The 16,436-nt window shown below is 49.6% G+C and overlaps 2 protein-coding genes across 2 annotated transcripts in view; one reads left to right on the plus strand and one right to left on the minus strand.

The window, feature by feature from the left end:
* Positions 1-16,436, minus strand: part of WASF2 (WASP family member 2) — a 28,161-nt gene that overhangs the window by 11,018 nt on the left and 707 nt on the right. Inside the window, 1 exon segment of the mRNA XM_074555550.1 lies at positions 543-696. Within this exon segment, the coding sequence (XP_074411651.1) occupies positions 543-672 (130 nt within the window). The 5' untranslated portion in view covers positions 673-696.
* PHACTR4 (phosphatase and actin regulator 4) overlaps positions 1-16,436 on the plus strand; it is a 188,385-nt gene that overhangs the window by 9,913 nt on the left and 162,036 nt on the right. The gene's annotated exons all lie outside the window — the stretch shown is intronic.

Consider the following 16,436-nt stretch of genomic DNA (forward strand, 5'->3'; position numbering starts at 1 on the left):
GCTGCCATTTGAGTGAGCAGCCCCAAAGCACCGACGCTCTGGAGGCACCACTTGGCTCACACAGGTCTTTGGGTCTCACAACGCAACAAACAGCAGCAGGGGCAAACTGGAGCTTCTGCGTGGGGGCTTTAATTATCTTTCATTAAAAATAAGACTACTGACATGGTGTAGATTCAACAGAGTCAAGCTCCATTTAGTAGCGCATGCAATTACAGGCACGTTCTCTGACACAAGATCCTGCCTGCTCCGAGAGCCTCCCATTTTACAAGCCTGAGTTGTGCTCCATCCTTCCATCTGCAGTTTCACTGCAGCCTCTCACATGCACACACACATACACACACCCCCCTCCCCATTTTCTCTTAGATAGGAAGGCAGTGGGACCAGGGATATGAAATTAGCATCAGATTTCTTTAGGAAAACATTTTAGCATTACCCAGGGAAGGCAGATGGGGGAGAAATAGGAACACGAGAGTAGAAAGGGAGCTAAATAAAGAGCAGTAGCGACTCCTGAGGGCAACGCGCAGGCTCGCCATGGTACTCACTCAGGCTGCCCAGCTGTCGAATGACATTTGCCAGGGTGATGTTGGTCACGCATTCCAGCTCGCTCGGAACGCTAGGCAACGTCTGACGGCACAGGTGCCTTGGCTCAATGTTCCTCGTTACTAACGGCATGGTGGACCTGCTTCAGGCACTGTTCTGAAAGATGAAAAACAACCCAAAAAAGAAACAGGAAAGGATTACTCAACCGCAAATTCCAGGCACACCAGAGCCATGGTGTTCGTTTTTCCTGCTCTCAAACGGCTTTACTTATAAGCCTTCTTCCCCCAGCTCCCCACCCTGAGAAAACTGGCTCATCAGACATAAAGATCCTCCTGTTCTCTGACTCGCAGCGGCAGCAGAGCCCCAGCAGCCCAGGTGCAGAGATGGAGCACTGCACACCTTGGCCCACGCGCCAGCGCTGCCGCAGCCGCTGCTCCCTTCGCAGCCGGCCAGGGCTCCAGCCTCCCGCGCTCACGCAGCACCGGCACGCCTCCTCCAGCTCCTCTGCAGAAACATTCCCCACTTGCAATCAATACTTGCTTAAACCGTGGAGATGGAGACAGGAGATGTTATTACACAAAAAAAGGAAGAACAAAACAGGCTTCTCCCAGCACGCCAAAGCACACGTGGTGCCTCCCTCCCGGAGCAGCACACGGGGCTCTCTCCTGGAACAACAGGAAGCGCTTGCAGCTGACCAGGAAACTTTCTGGTGACTGTTCCTTATCCTGCAGGCTGCACCCCTCTTCCCTTGGGAAATCCCCCGGGGATGAGGTTTACACTGGACCATTGTTTTCCTGCTAGAGCAGTTTAAGGTTGAGGGAGCTCTAATCAGGATGCAGGGCTGGAGTGTGCTCAGAGGCAAGTCAGGATTGATTGTACAACAGGCAGGACAAACTTCCAGTTCTTTAAAAAACTAGTAAAATAAAAAACCTGGAGAAAAACCTAAGTGTCTGGAAGTTATGTTTTGGATGCTTTCATGCGCAGGTCAGTGTCTTGAACTGACAAAAATCTCCTTTGCTAAGAGGCCCAAACATTTAAGCCTCAAACAGCTCCCTCCCAGATCATCCAGCTGCAGGAGGGAGAAGGAAACCTGTGTGACCAGCTCACTAGAAGGAGCATCATACATGCCTGAAATCTTTAGGACTAAGTGAAAGCAAATACATCCCAAGTTCGTGATTAATTTAGAAGGGGAAAGAATCACTTTTCTAGGTCAGCTGAGGAACAACCCAAGAGAAGCAGGCAGCTCCCATGTGATAGGCATGCGGATCTGCTCGGGCTGGGTGTAAAAATAAAACAGGAAGCTAACAGCTTGGGGAACATGGCTTCCTGTCACCACCAGCAAAAACCCAAGAACCATAAAAAATCAGCTGTTTGCTCTTGACTTTGAGCCACCCTTTGATAGTCTCTGTGGCAGCTGGCAGCTTATCTTTGAGGTCCAGGAGTCCTTCCTGGATGCTTTTCTATCAGGGTGTTAAGAGGAAGAAGTGGGCATTATCCCTCCTAATTACCTCAGAAGCCAGATTTTGAATTGCTAAATTTGACCCATTAAGGCAGAGGAGTTCAAGAGCCGCAGCACCGGGCGCTGGGATATCTCCCAGACAAGCAGATGTAGGTTGCTACCATTTTGCAACGCCTCTACACGAGGGATTTCACAGCATCTCAGAATGCCAGGATGGTTTGGGTTGGAAGGGACCCTAAGGCTCATCCTGTTCCAACCTCCTGCCACGAGACCAGGCTGCAGAGAAAGGGTCCCCAAAACCGAACGCCTTACGGAGCAGGGGAGCCAGATCTGCATCCAAATAAACAGAAGCAAGCCCCTCTGAGGATCGAGCCTGTGCTGTTTTTCCCCGTGTCCACTGCAGCCATCAGTAACTGCTGGGATATTTAAAGAACAGGGTGAACTAAGGAAGGGCTCTGACCTTCCCTTCCCAACACCCCGCGTTTTATCGATTCCAGCCCAAGCCCTACAATCTTTTGTCAGCTTTAGTGCTTCATGCCAGACAAACTTTCCCAGCTCCCCCCAGACTGCAGTCTGCACCAACAAGCAGCTCTCATAAACAAGGCAGCATTTGCAGGCTGCCTGCATCCAGCTTCTCCCCTGTGCTTCCCCAGGGCTTGGCCAGGGAGCGCACACGGTGGGATCTGCAGAGCTGGGCTGGACAGCCTGCCTGGAAACCTTCCAAGGTGGAGGACAGACAGAAGGAAAACAGCAACAGGAAAAATAAGCCTGCGAGTGGGGGATGAGATGTGAGCATTCTCTACAAAAGGAGACAAAAAAAGCCCCCAAGATAATGGGTAGCATGGTTGGATAAATGCAGGTAACACTGATCTCTGCAAAGATGGGGAAGACAGGGCAGAAAATGGGAGCAGTGCCTCAAATAACAACAAAAAAAGGCTCTAAATATGCTGCCGGTATACAGACACCCCAAAAGTGTTTGGCTTCAAAGCATGTTTTGAAAGTAAAAGCAAGGAGTAGTGGTGAGAACTGCTTTTCTTAAAAGAAAAACTAAGGTAGAGCACACGAACAGCACAGATTTGCAGTGGCACAAGACAGCAGAGATAAAGGCTAAAAAAAAGGCTCCCTTTACAGCCCACCCCACCCTCCCAGCCACACTCCACTGCAGAAGGAGAGCTTTGCCCTCAGGATCACAGCAGTGCTTCCCAAGGCCATGGGGACAGCTCTGGTGCCCCTAAGCCCAGCCAGGATCCAGCAAAGCCAGGGATTAAATTAACCCTGGGGAGCACTGGGGACAATCAAGGCAGGAAGGGCAGGACAGGCTGTGGACAACCACCCTGCTCTCCCAGCAGCTTTTGGATACGAGGCATTTTAAAGCAAAAATTCCTCTCTTCTGAGCAGAAGGATGAGGAGCTTCAAGATTTTAGGAAGGAAATCTGGGACCTGCAAAAAGAGCAGGTGATGTCCCTACAAGAAGACTGTAAGACCTTGCTTTTTCCTGGAGTGTTTGGAGGGTAGGATAGAGATAACAGCTAATGTGCTCCTGTAAAACCTTCATGCCTGGTGAGTAGGTGGGACAAAGATTAATAGTGTGGATTGGAAAATAAGTGGTGTATTTCAAAAGCAGGAGTCAGGTGGGGCAGAAAAGCAGGTGTGGAGAAGGGGCAAGGCGTGAGAGCACAGGGGGATTGGGGAAGAGGAAGCAAACACTGGAGGCAGCACAAGGCATGAGCCGGGGGCAGGGAGGAGACACAGTAAATAAAGGAGGGACAGAGCGAGAGAAGCTTTCTGGGAGGCTCACGCTGTTACTCCTTAAGAGAGTGATGAAGGAGGCGACTGCCAGCGCAGTGCCAAGCACGGGCCATCCAGAACCGCTTCCCTTTCCGTGCCCAGGCCATGACAGCACAGCACAATGCCACCCCGGCTGGCCAGCTTGCTCATCAGGCATTAGTCACTGTCACACAATGACCACAGACCATATATTATAACTAAATCCTACCATTCACATGCAACTTAAATGAATTGCAAGGCCGAAAATCCTTATCTTTGGGGCAAAGATAAACGTTTCTATTTGCTTATGAATGCTGGAGATTAGATTTCTTTGGGGAGTGTAGAGTTTTGGGGTGCAGACACCGTTTTTAAAGAAGCTGCAAGAATAACATGGGCACAGGGGAGCTGCCCTGATCCCAGTGTAACAGGAGAGGAGATCAAGTACGTTAGAAGTAAAAGGAAACTGCCTCTAGAAACAAAAAACTCTGCAACAGATTTCTAATGAATATGGAAAACAAAGAAAGGCATCAAATTGAAACACAGCGAGAGGAAAAGAAGTTCAGTGATCTCTGCTGGCTGGAAGAGCCCTAAGGAAAATCCACAAACCCTGCTGCATCAATCCAAGTTCAGAAGACTCATCCTCCCAACCACCGTGCTTCACGCCTTCTTAAAAACAAGGAAACAAATGATTTTCCTCTCCCGCTAGAACCAGACCCTTCCTACCTGCTCCCAAACACTTCCTCTGAAGCCCCCAAGTCATGACTTGAATCACAGAGGGCTCCAGGAGCCTTGACGATGTTGTGAGGGCAGTGACTAAAGGCCAAACCACCTGAAAGGCCCAGCTTTGCCCCGCAGCTCCTTTCCCCTTGCGCCCCACCTACAGCTGGGCACTGCCAGGCTGCCTCATCATTCCCTATCCCAAAGTGCTTACACCGGCTCTGCCGAGCCCTGGCCTGCTCCAGCCCAGAGAAAGGTCTGCTGAGCACAAAAAAGCTGAATTCACTGCTCCCATTCCTACTGATCCTCCAGCCTCAACAGGCACCTTGTTTCCAGGATTCATGGGGGTTTTGCTCCCCATCATCCTTCCCAACAACTCCTGTCCTTTCTCACTGCACACATCGTGGTCTTGGATGCCTTGTTCTTTTCCAAGAAAGCAGGATCCATGAGTGGAGCTTCTTCCCGTGCTGCTGATCTGACACCCTGCTCCTGCCACAATAAGCTCTCACCTTGAACGTCCTGCTCACCAGCTTTTAAGAGGATTCTGACTTTGGCAATTAGTTCTGTAAATACTCTTGGGCACTGGGGAACAAGCGTGGCCCAACACAGGCTCGAAAAGGGGGGAAAATGTGTGACTTGCAATTCTTGCCTTTCAGAATCCAGCACTTTAAGCAAAGCTGAGGTAAATCCAAGATAAGCGTGCTGCTCCAAGATTTCTTATCAGCAAGGCATCGACCGCTCTCCCCGTGAGCTCTGCTGCAGCAGATCACTCAGGAATCCCAGCTCTGGATTAGAATCAAGTACAATTGGTTTGTTTCAAACAAGAACTGCCAGTCCATAAACCCCTCGCACAAAGCTGTGTCTTATTGACTATTTTTAATAAATAGGGCTGGCACAGTAAAATTGAACAATTGCTAGGAACAATAAAGGAAACAGACTTTGATTACAACTATTGAGAAGCAATACAGGGATGTTTTAGCATTGAGTATTTGCTTTCCAAGGCGAGTTCTGTCAACTGAAAACAGCAACTCGGAGCAAACGCTCCTTAAAGAGTGTTTCAGAGCAGAGCAGAAAAGAGCACTGCACGGCAAGAGGAGAACCAGAGCTGTTTTTTGGGTTTTTTGTAGAGCAGGCAGATAGCACAGTCACTGTGGTGGTGCAGAGGAGAAGGCAGGCAGGACTCCAAGGCGAGCCCTGCGGATGCATCGCACACAAAGAGCTGTAAATAACAGGTGAGGTGGAGGGAGAGATCTGGCAAGGCTCTCCTCACTGGTATTTGACCAGTTAGCATAGCGTTACTGGGAGTCACCTGGGTAATTCCCCGCTCAATGTGACACACAACCTCTTAGATCAGGGACCATCTGCAAATAAATCTGGACCCCAGCAGTGAGATCATCTGTCATAGTGTCTGGTGTAGCACAAAGCACCTAAGGAGGGCAGAGCGCTTTTTTTGGGGAAGGGAAGGGAATTTAGGCTTGATTTCCGAGTACGTCAGGGTGACCAAGCACCCTGCCCTCGGCAGGGCTTGCAGAATCCTCAGCCCTGAGCTGAGCGCTTTGGAGAGCTGCCTCCAGGAGCGCCCATCGGGGGACTGGGCACACCAGCAGGTCTGGGAATGAGGGGGAAAGGAGATAATCAGATCTGAAATTCCCATCAGTATGAAATAAGACTTAACTCAGTAGCTTGCCAACGCAGACCGACTGTTCTTTCTAATGTCTGTGACAACTCTGCTTCAAATTTCAAGCTTCTCTCAGCAGTAACTACTCCCCCATGTAGCTGTAATGGCCAGAAAGAGACTGGCTTTTATGTAACCCCAAAAGACTTGCAGAAAGGGAAGCAGCAGCCACACACACACACACACAGGGAGAACTGAGGGGGAAAAAAATCAGCAGAAGGCTCTGCTGAGTGCTCAGGGCTATATCCAAGCTCACAATGCAGCCACAGAGAAGTGGGATGCGGCAATCAGAAATGCTCCAGTTCCACGCTCCGAGAGAGACCCAGCAATCAGTGCTGCATCCGAGCAATAGGGAGCGAAATTATAGAGCAAACTGCCATGTGATGCCACAAACTACTCCATCCCGCCAGCTGTAACAAGTATTCATTCCCAAAAATGCATCACAGGCTCATCTGTCATTACCAGCCCAGCCTGCCAGCAGCTGAGCAGGAGTCAGCAGTGAAGGGCAGCTGCAGGGCTGCTTCCTTTCACAGTGCTCTATTCTCCCAAAAAACCACGGGGGAGAAGGACGGCTAAAACCCCCCGGGCGCAGCAGAAAACATTGCCCACCATCTCTCAGCAGCCGGTGGGATGGGAGGCACACGCTGTGTTTTCACCCGCCATCACACAAAAGCTCTCCTGAAGCAGGATCTACTGAAAACGCAGGACCTTTGGGAGAACACATTTAGCTGATCACAAAACCCCACATCCAGGAGCCCTCTGTGTACTAATAACGCACTCCAGTCACCAAGTGAGGAACTCTGCGGCCCGAGCCGCCCCGCCGGTGCTGTGTTATGAAAGAGACGTTGGGCAATGCCGTGGGGCAGGGGCAGGCAGCGCTGCCCTTCTGCACAGCCACGTTCCCACCGCGGGAGCGCCAGCCCTGATCCCGCAGCACCGCCAGCATTGTACAGCGCGCAGTCCTTGACACAACCAACATCCAGCCCGCTCCAATCCCAGAGTAAAAATAAACCCTTTTTTTCCCTCCCCTGCCTTTCCCCCCCCCTCCAGTCTGCTGGCTCTGAAAAATGCAAAAGAGGCTCAGAAAGCCATTTTCTGCGGGTTTTTTTGTCTGGCTCATGCATTATCATCATCATTTACTGCCCTCAAGGGGATTGCACAGGTGTGACTGAAAATTTGGCTCTTCCTTTTAAACTTTTTGTTATCAGCTTTGCTGAAGATGATCTTGCTGGAATAAATACCAGGCTGCTCTCCTGGAGAGGGACTCGCTCAGAGCTGTTGTCAGAAATCTGTCTGGGGGTGGAAGGATGGGGGTGTCACTAATGGGGAACATACAGATCCTCCTGGCTTCTGCTGGAGCGCTAATAGAGCCAGCAGTTTGACCTAGACTTTTATTTTTTTAATTCCTAAGAAACAAACCATTGCACTAATTAATGTTTCCATTCATTTAGCTGAAAAACAAGTTAAACAAAGAGGGTCACCTGGTGTTCCTATCAATACCTGACTAGGATACTGGCAGAACAAATGCATTTAAATAAAACTCTAGAAGAGACGTGACAAGAGAAAGGCAGTTTAGCTCAATTAAAGAGAGCTGTCACAGGGATTTGATTCTCAGAATATAGAACTATTGATTAAACAGGAATTAAAGCTCCAGAACAGAAAGGTTTCAAGGTCTTTGCTGTGAGGGTGTACATCAGGAGAGAGAGGCAGGACTCCTTCAGCGCCACAAGAGCTCTGGCTTTGCTGCTTCCTAGGAAACAGGAGCAGCAAAGGGAGCAGAATGCTCTCTACTAAACCTGTGAATAATTTGGGCAAGGATACAAGGTCAGTGACAACACAGAGCGGCATCACGAGCGTCAATCAACAGGTAGCTTTGGTGTACTTGGGTATTGAAAGCACACAATAGGCTCTAAAACATTTCAGGAGTATGTAGGGAGAGGTCTGGGCAGGTTTCAGCCCTAGAATTCCATAATCCTAGAATGGTACCGGTTGGAAAAGGCCTTTAAGCTCATCTTGTTCCACTCCCTGCCATGGCAGGGGCGCCTCCCACTGTCCCAGGCTGCTCCCAGCCCTGTCCAGCCTGGCCTGGGCACTGCCAGGGATGCAGGGGCAGCCACAGCTGCTCTGGGCACCTTTGCCAGGGCCTGCCCGCCCTCACAGGGAAGGATTCTATCCCCATTTCCCACCTAACCCTGCCCTCTGGCAGTGGGAAGCTATTCCCCCTTGCCCCATGTCCCCCTGCAGCTCTCCTGGAGCCCCTTTAGGCACTGGAAGGGGCTTTAAGGTCTCCCTGGGGCTTCTCCAGGCTGGACACTCCCAGGGCAGAGGGCTCCAGCCCTGGCAGCACCCCTGGGCTCGCCCCAAGGGGTGCATGTGCTGCCTGTGCTGAGCCCCCCAGAGCAGGGCGCAACAGAGGGGCAGAACGCTCCGAGCCCCAGCCAGCACCAGCGCTGAGCTCGCTCCGAAGGCTCTGGGAGGGAAGGCAGGCAGTGCCCCCGGCCAGAGGTGCCCTGCAGGGGCAGCAGCAGCCCCTGGCTGCGGGAAGGCTGCGCAGAGCCCCGGCACCGGGGGCTGCTGCTGCGCCTGCACGCCGGCCTGGACCGCGCTAATGAGCGCAGCTCCGGCTCCCCTCCCGCAGCCTCCCCCGGCACAGCCACGGCTTGTGTCTGCCGCACTAACAAAGCCGGCTCACAATACAGCACCGCATTCTCATTCCTGGGCAGCGCGCGGTAATTAATATGGAAAGAGAGGGTGTGCTTTCTTCCCCCTAAATGACTTATTCGTTAAGTTCGAGCATATTTTAACCTTCCTTTTCAGCAGATAAACTCTGTCTCATTTGCAGCTAAGCTCAGCCTTCCCTTCTTTGCCACACACTAAACTATTTTGATTAATGAAAGAGTAGGAACAAACCAGTTCCAAGTGTTTTCTATAGAGCTCAACTGCTCTTTCAGTTTCAACTCACGCCTAGATAATTATATCACAGCTCTGAGTGCCCCCACCCTTCTGCTGCACTTGGGGAATACTGGAAAGATAAGTCTTTTCTTAATTATTAAATGTAAATAGCTCATTAAATATAATCCAATTACTTTAATTGTAAGAAAAAGGAAGTAATTACAATATGTACATGTATTCTTGCCTGAACAGTTTTAATATCTTAAATGAATCTTTGCGGCATTAATATTTTAAGTCAACCTTTGACATGAGGGAAGAGGGGGAAAAAAGGACATTGACTCTCTGATATTTTCCAGAAGTATTGTATCTGCTGGGATTTTGGTCACAAAAAACCAAGAGAACAGCCTTGAGCATCTAAGTCAAAATGGTTCATAAACAGCATCTTAATAAAGTCAAAATATTACACAGGCTTTCCATTGTGGAGGGAAAAAATAAATATAAAAACATGATGCCACGTGAAGAGCCTGAATATGCTTTTGGGATCTCAGGAGCCCAGCAAGATGGGCACTCCTGTGAAGGTGGGAGAACAGGCAGGATCCCATCACACCAGCACCAAAAGCCATCATGTACCCAGGATTTTCCAGGCAGTTTTCCCCCACATCTATGGTCTGTCCTGTTCAAGGGTGGAGAGAGGAACCAGGGCTGGGGGAGAAGGGGCTGCTCCACATGTGGGATTACCCCGCTCTTCCACAGCAGTGTCCAGTGAGGTGATCCCACAGAAACGCTGAATGCAGGGTTTGTGTGTGCACAGCCATCTGTGCAAGGCGCAGGCACGGCCCAGGATCCCCGGCTGCCCTTTGGGATTTGCAGCAGAGCTGCAGGAAGCTGCGAGGAGCAGTCCTCTGGTTTTGCTCAACAGCATGACAATCCCTGGACTCACTTTCTCCATCCCCGCAGCCAGCGGGACTGAACAACCTTCCAGCAGACTCCAGCAAGGCCCCAGTGTTTCGATCAGCCCCCCTGGTCTGACAGAGAGGGGTCAGGTTTCAGCTTGGCTGTGGTGACAGATGCCTGTGAAATCTCCCTGGGACAGGCAGAAAAATATTCAGTTTAAGCTGTAGTTGTTTCCATTTTGCATGTTCTGAGCCCAGCAGTGATCTCACCTTACGTAATCTCCAGTGCAAACTCCAGGCTCTGGACCATCCAAACCTATTCAAGGGTGTTTGAAACCATAAAATCCCAGAATGGTTTGGCCTGGAAAGGGTCTAAAAGCTCATCTCGTTCCACCCCCTGCCGTGGGCAAGGACACCTTCCACTGTCCCAGGCTGCTCCAAGCCCTGTCCAGCCTGGCCTTGGGCACTTTCACAGATGGGTGCTGCCCTGTGCCACGGCATCACCACCCTCACAGGGAAGAAGTTCTTCCCAAAATCTAACCTAAACCTGCTCCTTCAGTTTGAAGCCATTCCCCCTTGCACCATCCTGCTGGCCCTTGTCCCCAGTCCCTCTCCAGCTCTCCTGGAGCCCCTTTAGGCACTGGAAGGGGCTCTGAGGTCCCCCTGGGAGCCTTCTCTTCTCCAGGTGAGCACCCCAGCTCTCCCAGCCTGGCTCCAGAGCATCTCCACGGCCTCCTCTGCACTCTCTCTGGCAACTCCACATCCTGCTTGTGTTGGGGCCCTGAGCTGGATGCAATACACCAGGTACTGGAGTACATCACTTTATTGAACTGATCTTTTTGGGAAAAGAGAGATTAGACCATATTAGGCATGCTAAGGATGCAGGCCTTTCAAGCCAAGCTTACCACAAGGTCTATAATAAGCTGCTTTATGGAAACCTCTCATGTGAAGCCAGCCCCTAGATGTAACCTCCTTGATACAATATTGAATTCTCAATAGCAACCAAAAGGCTATTTTGTATAAGTTAATTACAGCCGTTTTTAATTTAGCTTGCAGAAGGGAAGCGGCCAGTGATTTCATGCTGCCCTAGACAGAAGGTAAAGGTTTTCCACAAGCTGTGTTTATAGCTCTGTGCTTTCCTCCAGCAAAGCACCGGCTCCGCAGCTGCTGGTATTGAAAGAACAGGATCTGGGTGTGTGCATGGTTCTCTCTCGCCTGGTTGGGTTTTTTTGCAGCTGCAAGGCCAAACCCATGCGAGTGCGTGTGTGCTTTCTCTTACGGTGACAAAGGCAGGGTGCCTGAAAGGGAACTCGCTTCCGCTCTGGCAGGCACTCAACCATTCGCTGGGCTAAGGGGTGGTCGGGGAACTTTCACCCATCCATTCAGCCAAGGCCGCTATTCCCCCTCCCTCCCAATTAAATCCCATTTTTTGCACTCCATGCATGAACTGCAGCCACACCAATACATCAGATATTGTGGCTGATAGCCTCCTCTGAATGCCACTTAAAGCCCTCCAGTGCGGAGCGCTCTGAAAGCAAAGCATCGCTCATTCTCTGAGCCACAGAAAGAGACTTTTGCTATAGAGAGACCTGAAGTAAGACTCTAAGTAGTAGGAAAAGGGCATCCAGAGAAAGAGGAAATGAGAAATTAAAACCACATTCAATCTTATTAGTGGTAATACAATAGGTCAACAAGAGGACTTTGCACAACTCCACAGCATGGGAACAATTTATGCAGAACTTGGAGCACTGACACCAGCAAGTTTGGAGTTTACCAAAACCAGCAGATTTTGTCAGCACGATTTGAAGTGCCCAGCTGGGAGGGGGCTGGAGGGGGATAGTGCCTCCATGCCTTGCAGGGGAGTGTGCTAGGAAATGAAAATGTGAGGAATACTCCCGCTCCTCTTTCTCCATCTGAAACATTTTCTCTCTCAAGGGATTTCCAGCATCTTACGAGCATAGCCTCTTTGAAGTGCTGCAAAGTGGCATTGCTCATCATTTCAGTAATGATAGTAAATAAGCTCCAGTATTTTGTTGATCCTTTTCCTTTTGCTTTACAAACAAAAGGTCAGAGTCATTAGCCCAGTTTGATGAGCGGGGAGAAATGGAGGCCTGGAAGAGGCAGGTTGTTCTGGAACATGGTTGGGAACACCAGTGAATGAAGAAAAGTCACAGGACTTTGGACCAGCCGTGCTGGATCACCCAGCCTCCAGATACCCCACGTACTCTCTCCACCATGGCCAGGCATCAGATGCAGCAGAAAAGGGCATGGGAAGAGGGCCAGCACACAGTTAGAGTTCTCCCTGCTTTTCCATGCTGCAGCACCCCTTTGCACCCTAAAACCATGTGGTAACAAACACTATCATTTAACTGTCCTTCACGGATTTCACTTCCCTAAACTGTCTGATCAGTTCCTTAACTGATGTATCCATGAGATCATGGGGCAGCAAATCCCATATTTATCATGTTAGGACACTTCCTTTTATGCCCTCTACTTCACAATTAGGGGATTTCAATCTCAAATCTATGTGTGGCTTTGCTTCACAAAGGAGCTGTTCAAATAAATTTGTCACCATTCACATAAAACAAGCCCCTTCTGAGTAGAGGGTTTGCAGGCTGCATCTTCCAGGCCAGGCTGGACAGGCCTTGGAGCAGCCTGGCCTGTGGAAGCTGTGGCAGCAATGAGATGAGCTCTGAGGTCCCTTCCAACCCAGACTGTTCTGGGTTCTGTGATCCAACACAAGAGAAGCGCTCAGCTCTTAGGGAGCAGTTACAGTACGGACCAAAGGAATAACTGGTGGTTTAGGTTTGATTTACAGCAGCAGGGAGAACAAACCGTGTTTAGCGGCTGGCTCTGTGTCTGACCCATTCTGGATGGGCACTGCTTGCAGCAGTTCTGCAGGAGAACCCAAACCCCACCAACAAGTGAGCAGGGACCTGGGAGCAGCTCACCTGAAGCAGTGACACAGCAGCAGCCTCCCAGGCAGAACCTCCAGCCCTCAATGCCAACTGCTCTGCCTCACAGGCATCCCCCGCCTTCCTCTCTGGGCACCACAGCACCCCCTAAAGCACCACCTCTCCCCAAAAAGGGTCTGGGGTACTGCAGGGGGAGGCACTGAGGGAACAGAGCAGGTCACCACTGACCCATCTGCGAGAGATCCATCGAGTTCCTGGTGCTCTGAATTCCTTCACCAAAGCCCCTGGCAGAAGCATACTTGAGATATCTGAGCTGCAGCACTTCTCCAGCAGCAACCCAACACCAGAGAGCTTTCCTGCAATTTCAGGAATTAGGGTAGGATCTAGATGAACTATTTCCCAGGCCCATTACTGTGGGGGAAGAGCTGGGATGGAGAATGCGATTAGCAGCTCACGCTGCTTGCTCAAGAAAATAATGTGGAAGTTCACATTTAAGTTCTTCTGGGAAGGGACCTCTCCTCCTCCTGCCTCCCAGGCAGGGAAAAAAATATCCTGCAAACCTTCAGACGGAAAAAGAAATGTCATAAGAATGAGAATTAGGCCTGAATCCGATCACTTTCTACCAAGCGCTCCCTCCACAGTGAAGCCTGATCTGCCCCCCATCCTCAAAAAAGAACCAACATGTCTTTTTATTACACGGAGTTGCAAAAATACAAAAGGAAGTAAATGTCACCAGGGTGGTTCTGTTCTGAGCAGTCATTTGCTTATTACCCAGAAGCCACTGCTACATGCCTTTTTTAATCCCGTGTTTATAAATACCTAAAGTATTTAAATAAATGTTAATCTGTGGTAACTAAGGCCCTGATCTCACAAATATTTATCCTTGCACAGTGAGAATAAACACTCGAATACACAAATTTCTTACTACAGATCCCATTTCAGCCAGAGTGTTGTTGAAAAAAGTAACACACCAGAAGACAGGCTGGGAAAATAGCTGCATTTTGCCTTCCTGGGTTTTCACAGTGTGTCACTTTTGGGCCGTTTCCTGTGCGTTTGTTGTAGAAACGGCACAAAGGAGCGAGGGCAGAGCGGAGCCGCCGGACAGGGCCGGCTGTGGCTGCTGGAGCCTCAGAAGGAGCTCTTGGCAGTGTTTTTTCCTGGTGTCCCATTCTGCATGAGGACAGCAGGAACTTTATCCACAGCACATGCAAACACAATCGCTATTCAAGCCCTTTCCTGGTTGGTGACTGACTCATGAGCAACGTATTTTGCTCAGCTGAATGACCAAGGGCTCAGCATTATCATCAAACCAAACAGAGGCAAACCCAAAACCTTGCATCTAAAGTTATTAAACATTCTGAGTCCAGAAAACCCACTGAGAGAAAATATCTAGAAGGATTAAAGCCAAGTCTTAACACTTGCTGAAATCTTCTTTATTACAATCTGTCAAAGAAAACCTGAATTTTTGAAAAACATTAATCCTACCAACCTTTGTTCTTCTATCACCACAAAAAAATAAAAAAATAAACCCAGGAAAGGGATTTGTAGCTGTAACTTTATGCACATGAAGCAATAACTGAAGTTTTAACCCCTCCACCCACACACCGTGATTATCTAACATTGGTGAATGAAATCAACTTTTCCTAGACCAGCCCTGAAGAATGAGATATATTCAAAGCACGCTGAGAAACTGGGTGGGGACTGATCAGAAGGGTTGTATTCCTTGTCATGAATCACTGTCTGCAAATACCTTCTGAGTTGTAACTCACAAAAATATACCATTTCTGTGTGGTGTGTCACATTAGTCATAGGGAAACCAATTTTATACTGGCATGAGCCATCAGAAAGGTTTTATTTCTTTAAATTAATGGAATCTGGGACATTTACTTTTTGATCTCATTACTAGACAAGACAAAAAATTATCACAGTTCTTTTTAAAACCAGTAGAAAATATATAGTTTAGGGAGAAGTTTACACTGAGTTCACCCCTGGAAGTTCATCCTCACTCAGAAGGCACAGCAAGGCTTCACCTCATGTCAGGTGGGCTACAAGGGAGCGGCTCTACCCTCTCCTCCAGGCTGTAAATGGTGCAGAAATCAAGGCTTTGGGAGGTAAATCCCACAAAGTCTGGTCCCACCATCACCAGCACACCCAGGGATAACAACAGTGACAACTGCAGCTTGAGCCAAGCTCAGCGTCAGGCAGCTCCTGCAAGCTCAGGTCACGCTCTGTCACTCAAACTTCACATTCCTTGAAAAGAAATAAAGCCCCCAAAGTGCCCAGGACTTTGTGTGTGGTGAGCTGTGCCCCAGGGCTGGGATAACGCTCTGCACACGAGGGGCACTCAAATCCCTCCTGGACTGGCTGTGCTCTCGTGGGGAGATGGTGGCTCTGGTTTGTGTTTAACTCAGCCTGGGACTCAACCACGAGCTGGTTTCTATGGCAAAGCCCACTCAAGGTCAGCAAGGGACAAATCACAACGAAAAGTGTCGCAACGCTGCGCTCCCAATTCCTGCAGCACAAATTCCTGTTCAGCAGCCACTGAGTCTGCAGATGCAGAAAATGGGTGGAAAACATAACTGCTGCCCTTCCTCATGTGACTGAGGGTGCAAGACTCGGTACTTCCCATACAGAGGGACTTCCCAGGCCTGTGGAAGGGTCCCTGCCCAGGTCCCTTCCAACCCAAACCATTCCATGATTCTATAAAAGCAACATTACTGCACTGGTTTTGTCTCAGGGAGGCACATCTGAGCTGGCTTACAACATCTTTTCATTTCAACTTCTCTCTCTCACGAGTCTTCAGGAAGGACACAAAAGTGTGAGGGTTACAGAGGGCTCCATCAATTATGACTCTGCCTGCAGCTGATGTATTTAACAGAAGTTTTTTTAATCATTATTAATAGAATTTCACGTCCACCAGCATCTGCGGTGCTGAAAGATTTAAGACTTTCCGTGCTTCCTAGTGCTGAACTCCCAGCATTAGCACATCCCTGAACCCCACCAGTGCTCTGACCTATGGAGAGGTGCCCAATTCTGTTGCTGCCTCTAAAGAAAGCAAAACAGCAAGGCCAAATGTGAAACTCTGACAGGGAAATAAAAAATCCTACCACAGGAAGGTCCTTGAAGTCAAGTGACAGCTAACAGGGAGAAGCTGCAACCCTCACCTTCCTAAGACTACCTGTATCCCAAAGTAACCCCAACAGTAATCTGAACACCGGTGAGGTACAACCTCAAGGACATTCCAAAGTAACTTATTTCTTCTCTAGAAGAAATACAGTCTGAGGCCACCAGGAGGTCAGTACACTAACCCGAACTATCCAACCATACCCAAGCTTTTTTTCAGGTTAAAAAAATCCCCAGCCCACCCATGGGGGTGACATCAGGCAGTTGTAGATTTCATGTGCTGTGGATGGTTCATAGACAAGGGGTGACACACACACCTAGAAGCATCCCCAGACAAGTCGAGGGGTGCACCCCGGAGAGGGGCTGGAACACAGGCAGGACAGAGAGGACTCCCTCAATGAGGGCACCCAGCTCCCACCCAGACAGGCTCTGGGCACAGATACAGAGAGGTTCTC

This window comes from Zonotrichia albicollis, chromosome 20 (genome assembly GCF_047830755.1).
Source record: "Zonotrichia albicollis isolate bZonAlb1 chromosome 20, bZonAlb1.hap1, whole genome shotgun sequence".
Classification (NCBI taxonomy): Eukaryota; Metazoa; Chordata; class Aves; order Passeriformes; family Passerellidae; genus Zonotrichia; species Zonotrichia albicollis.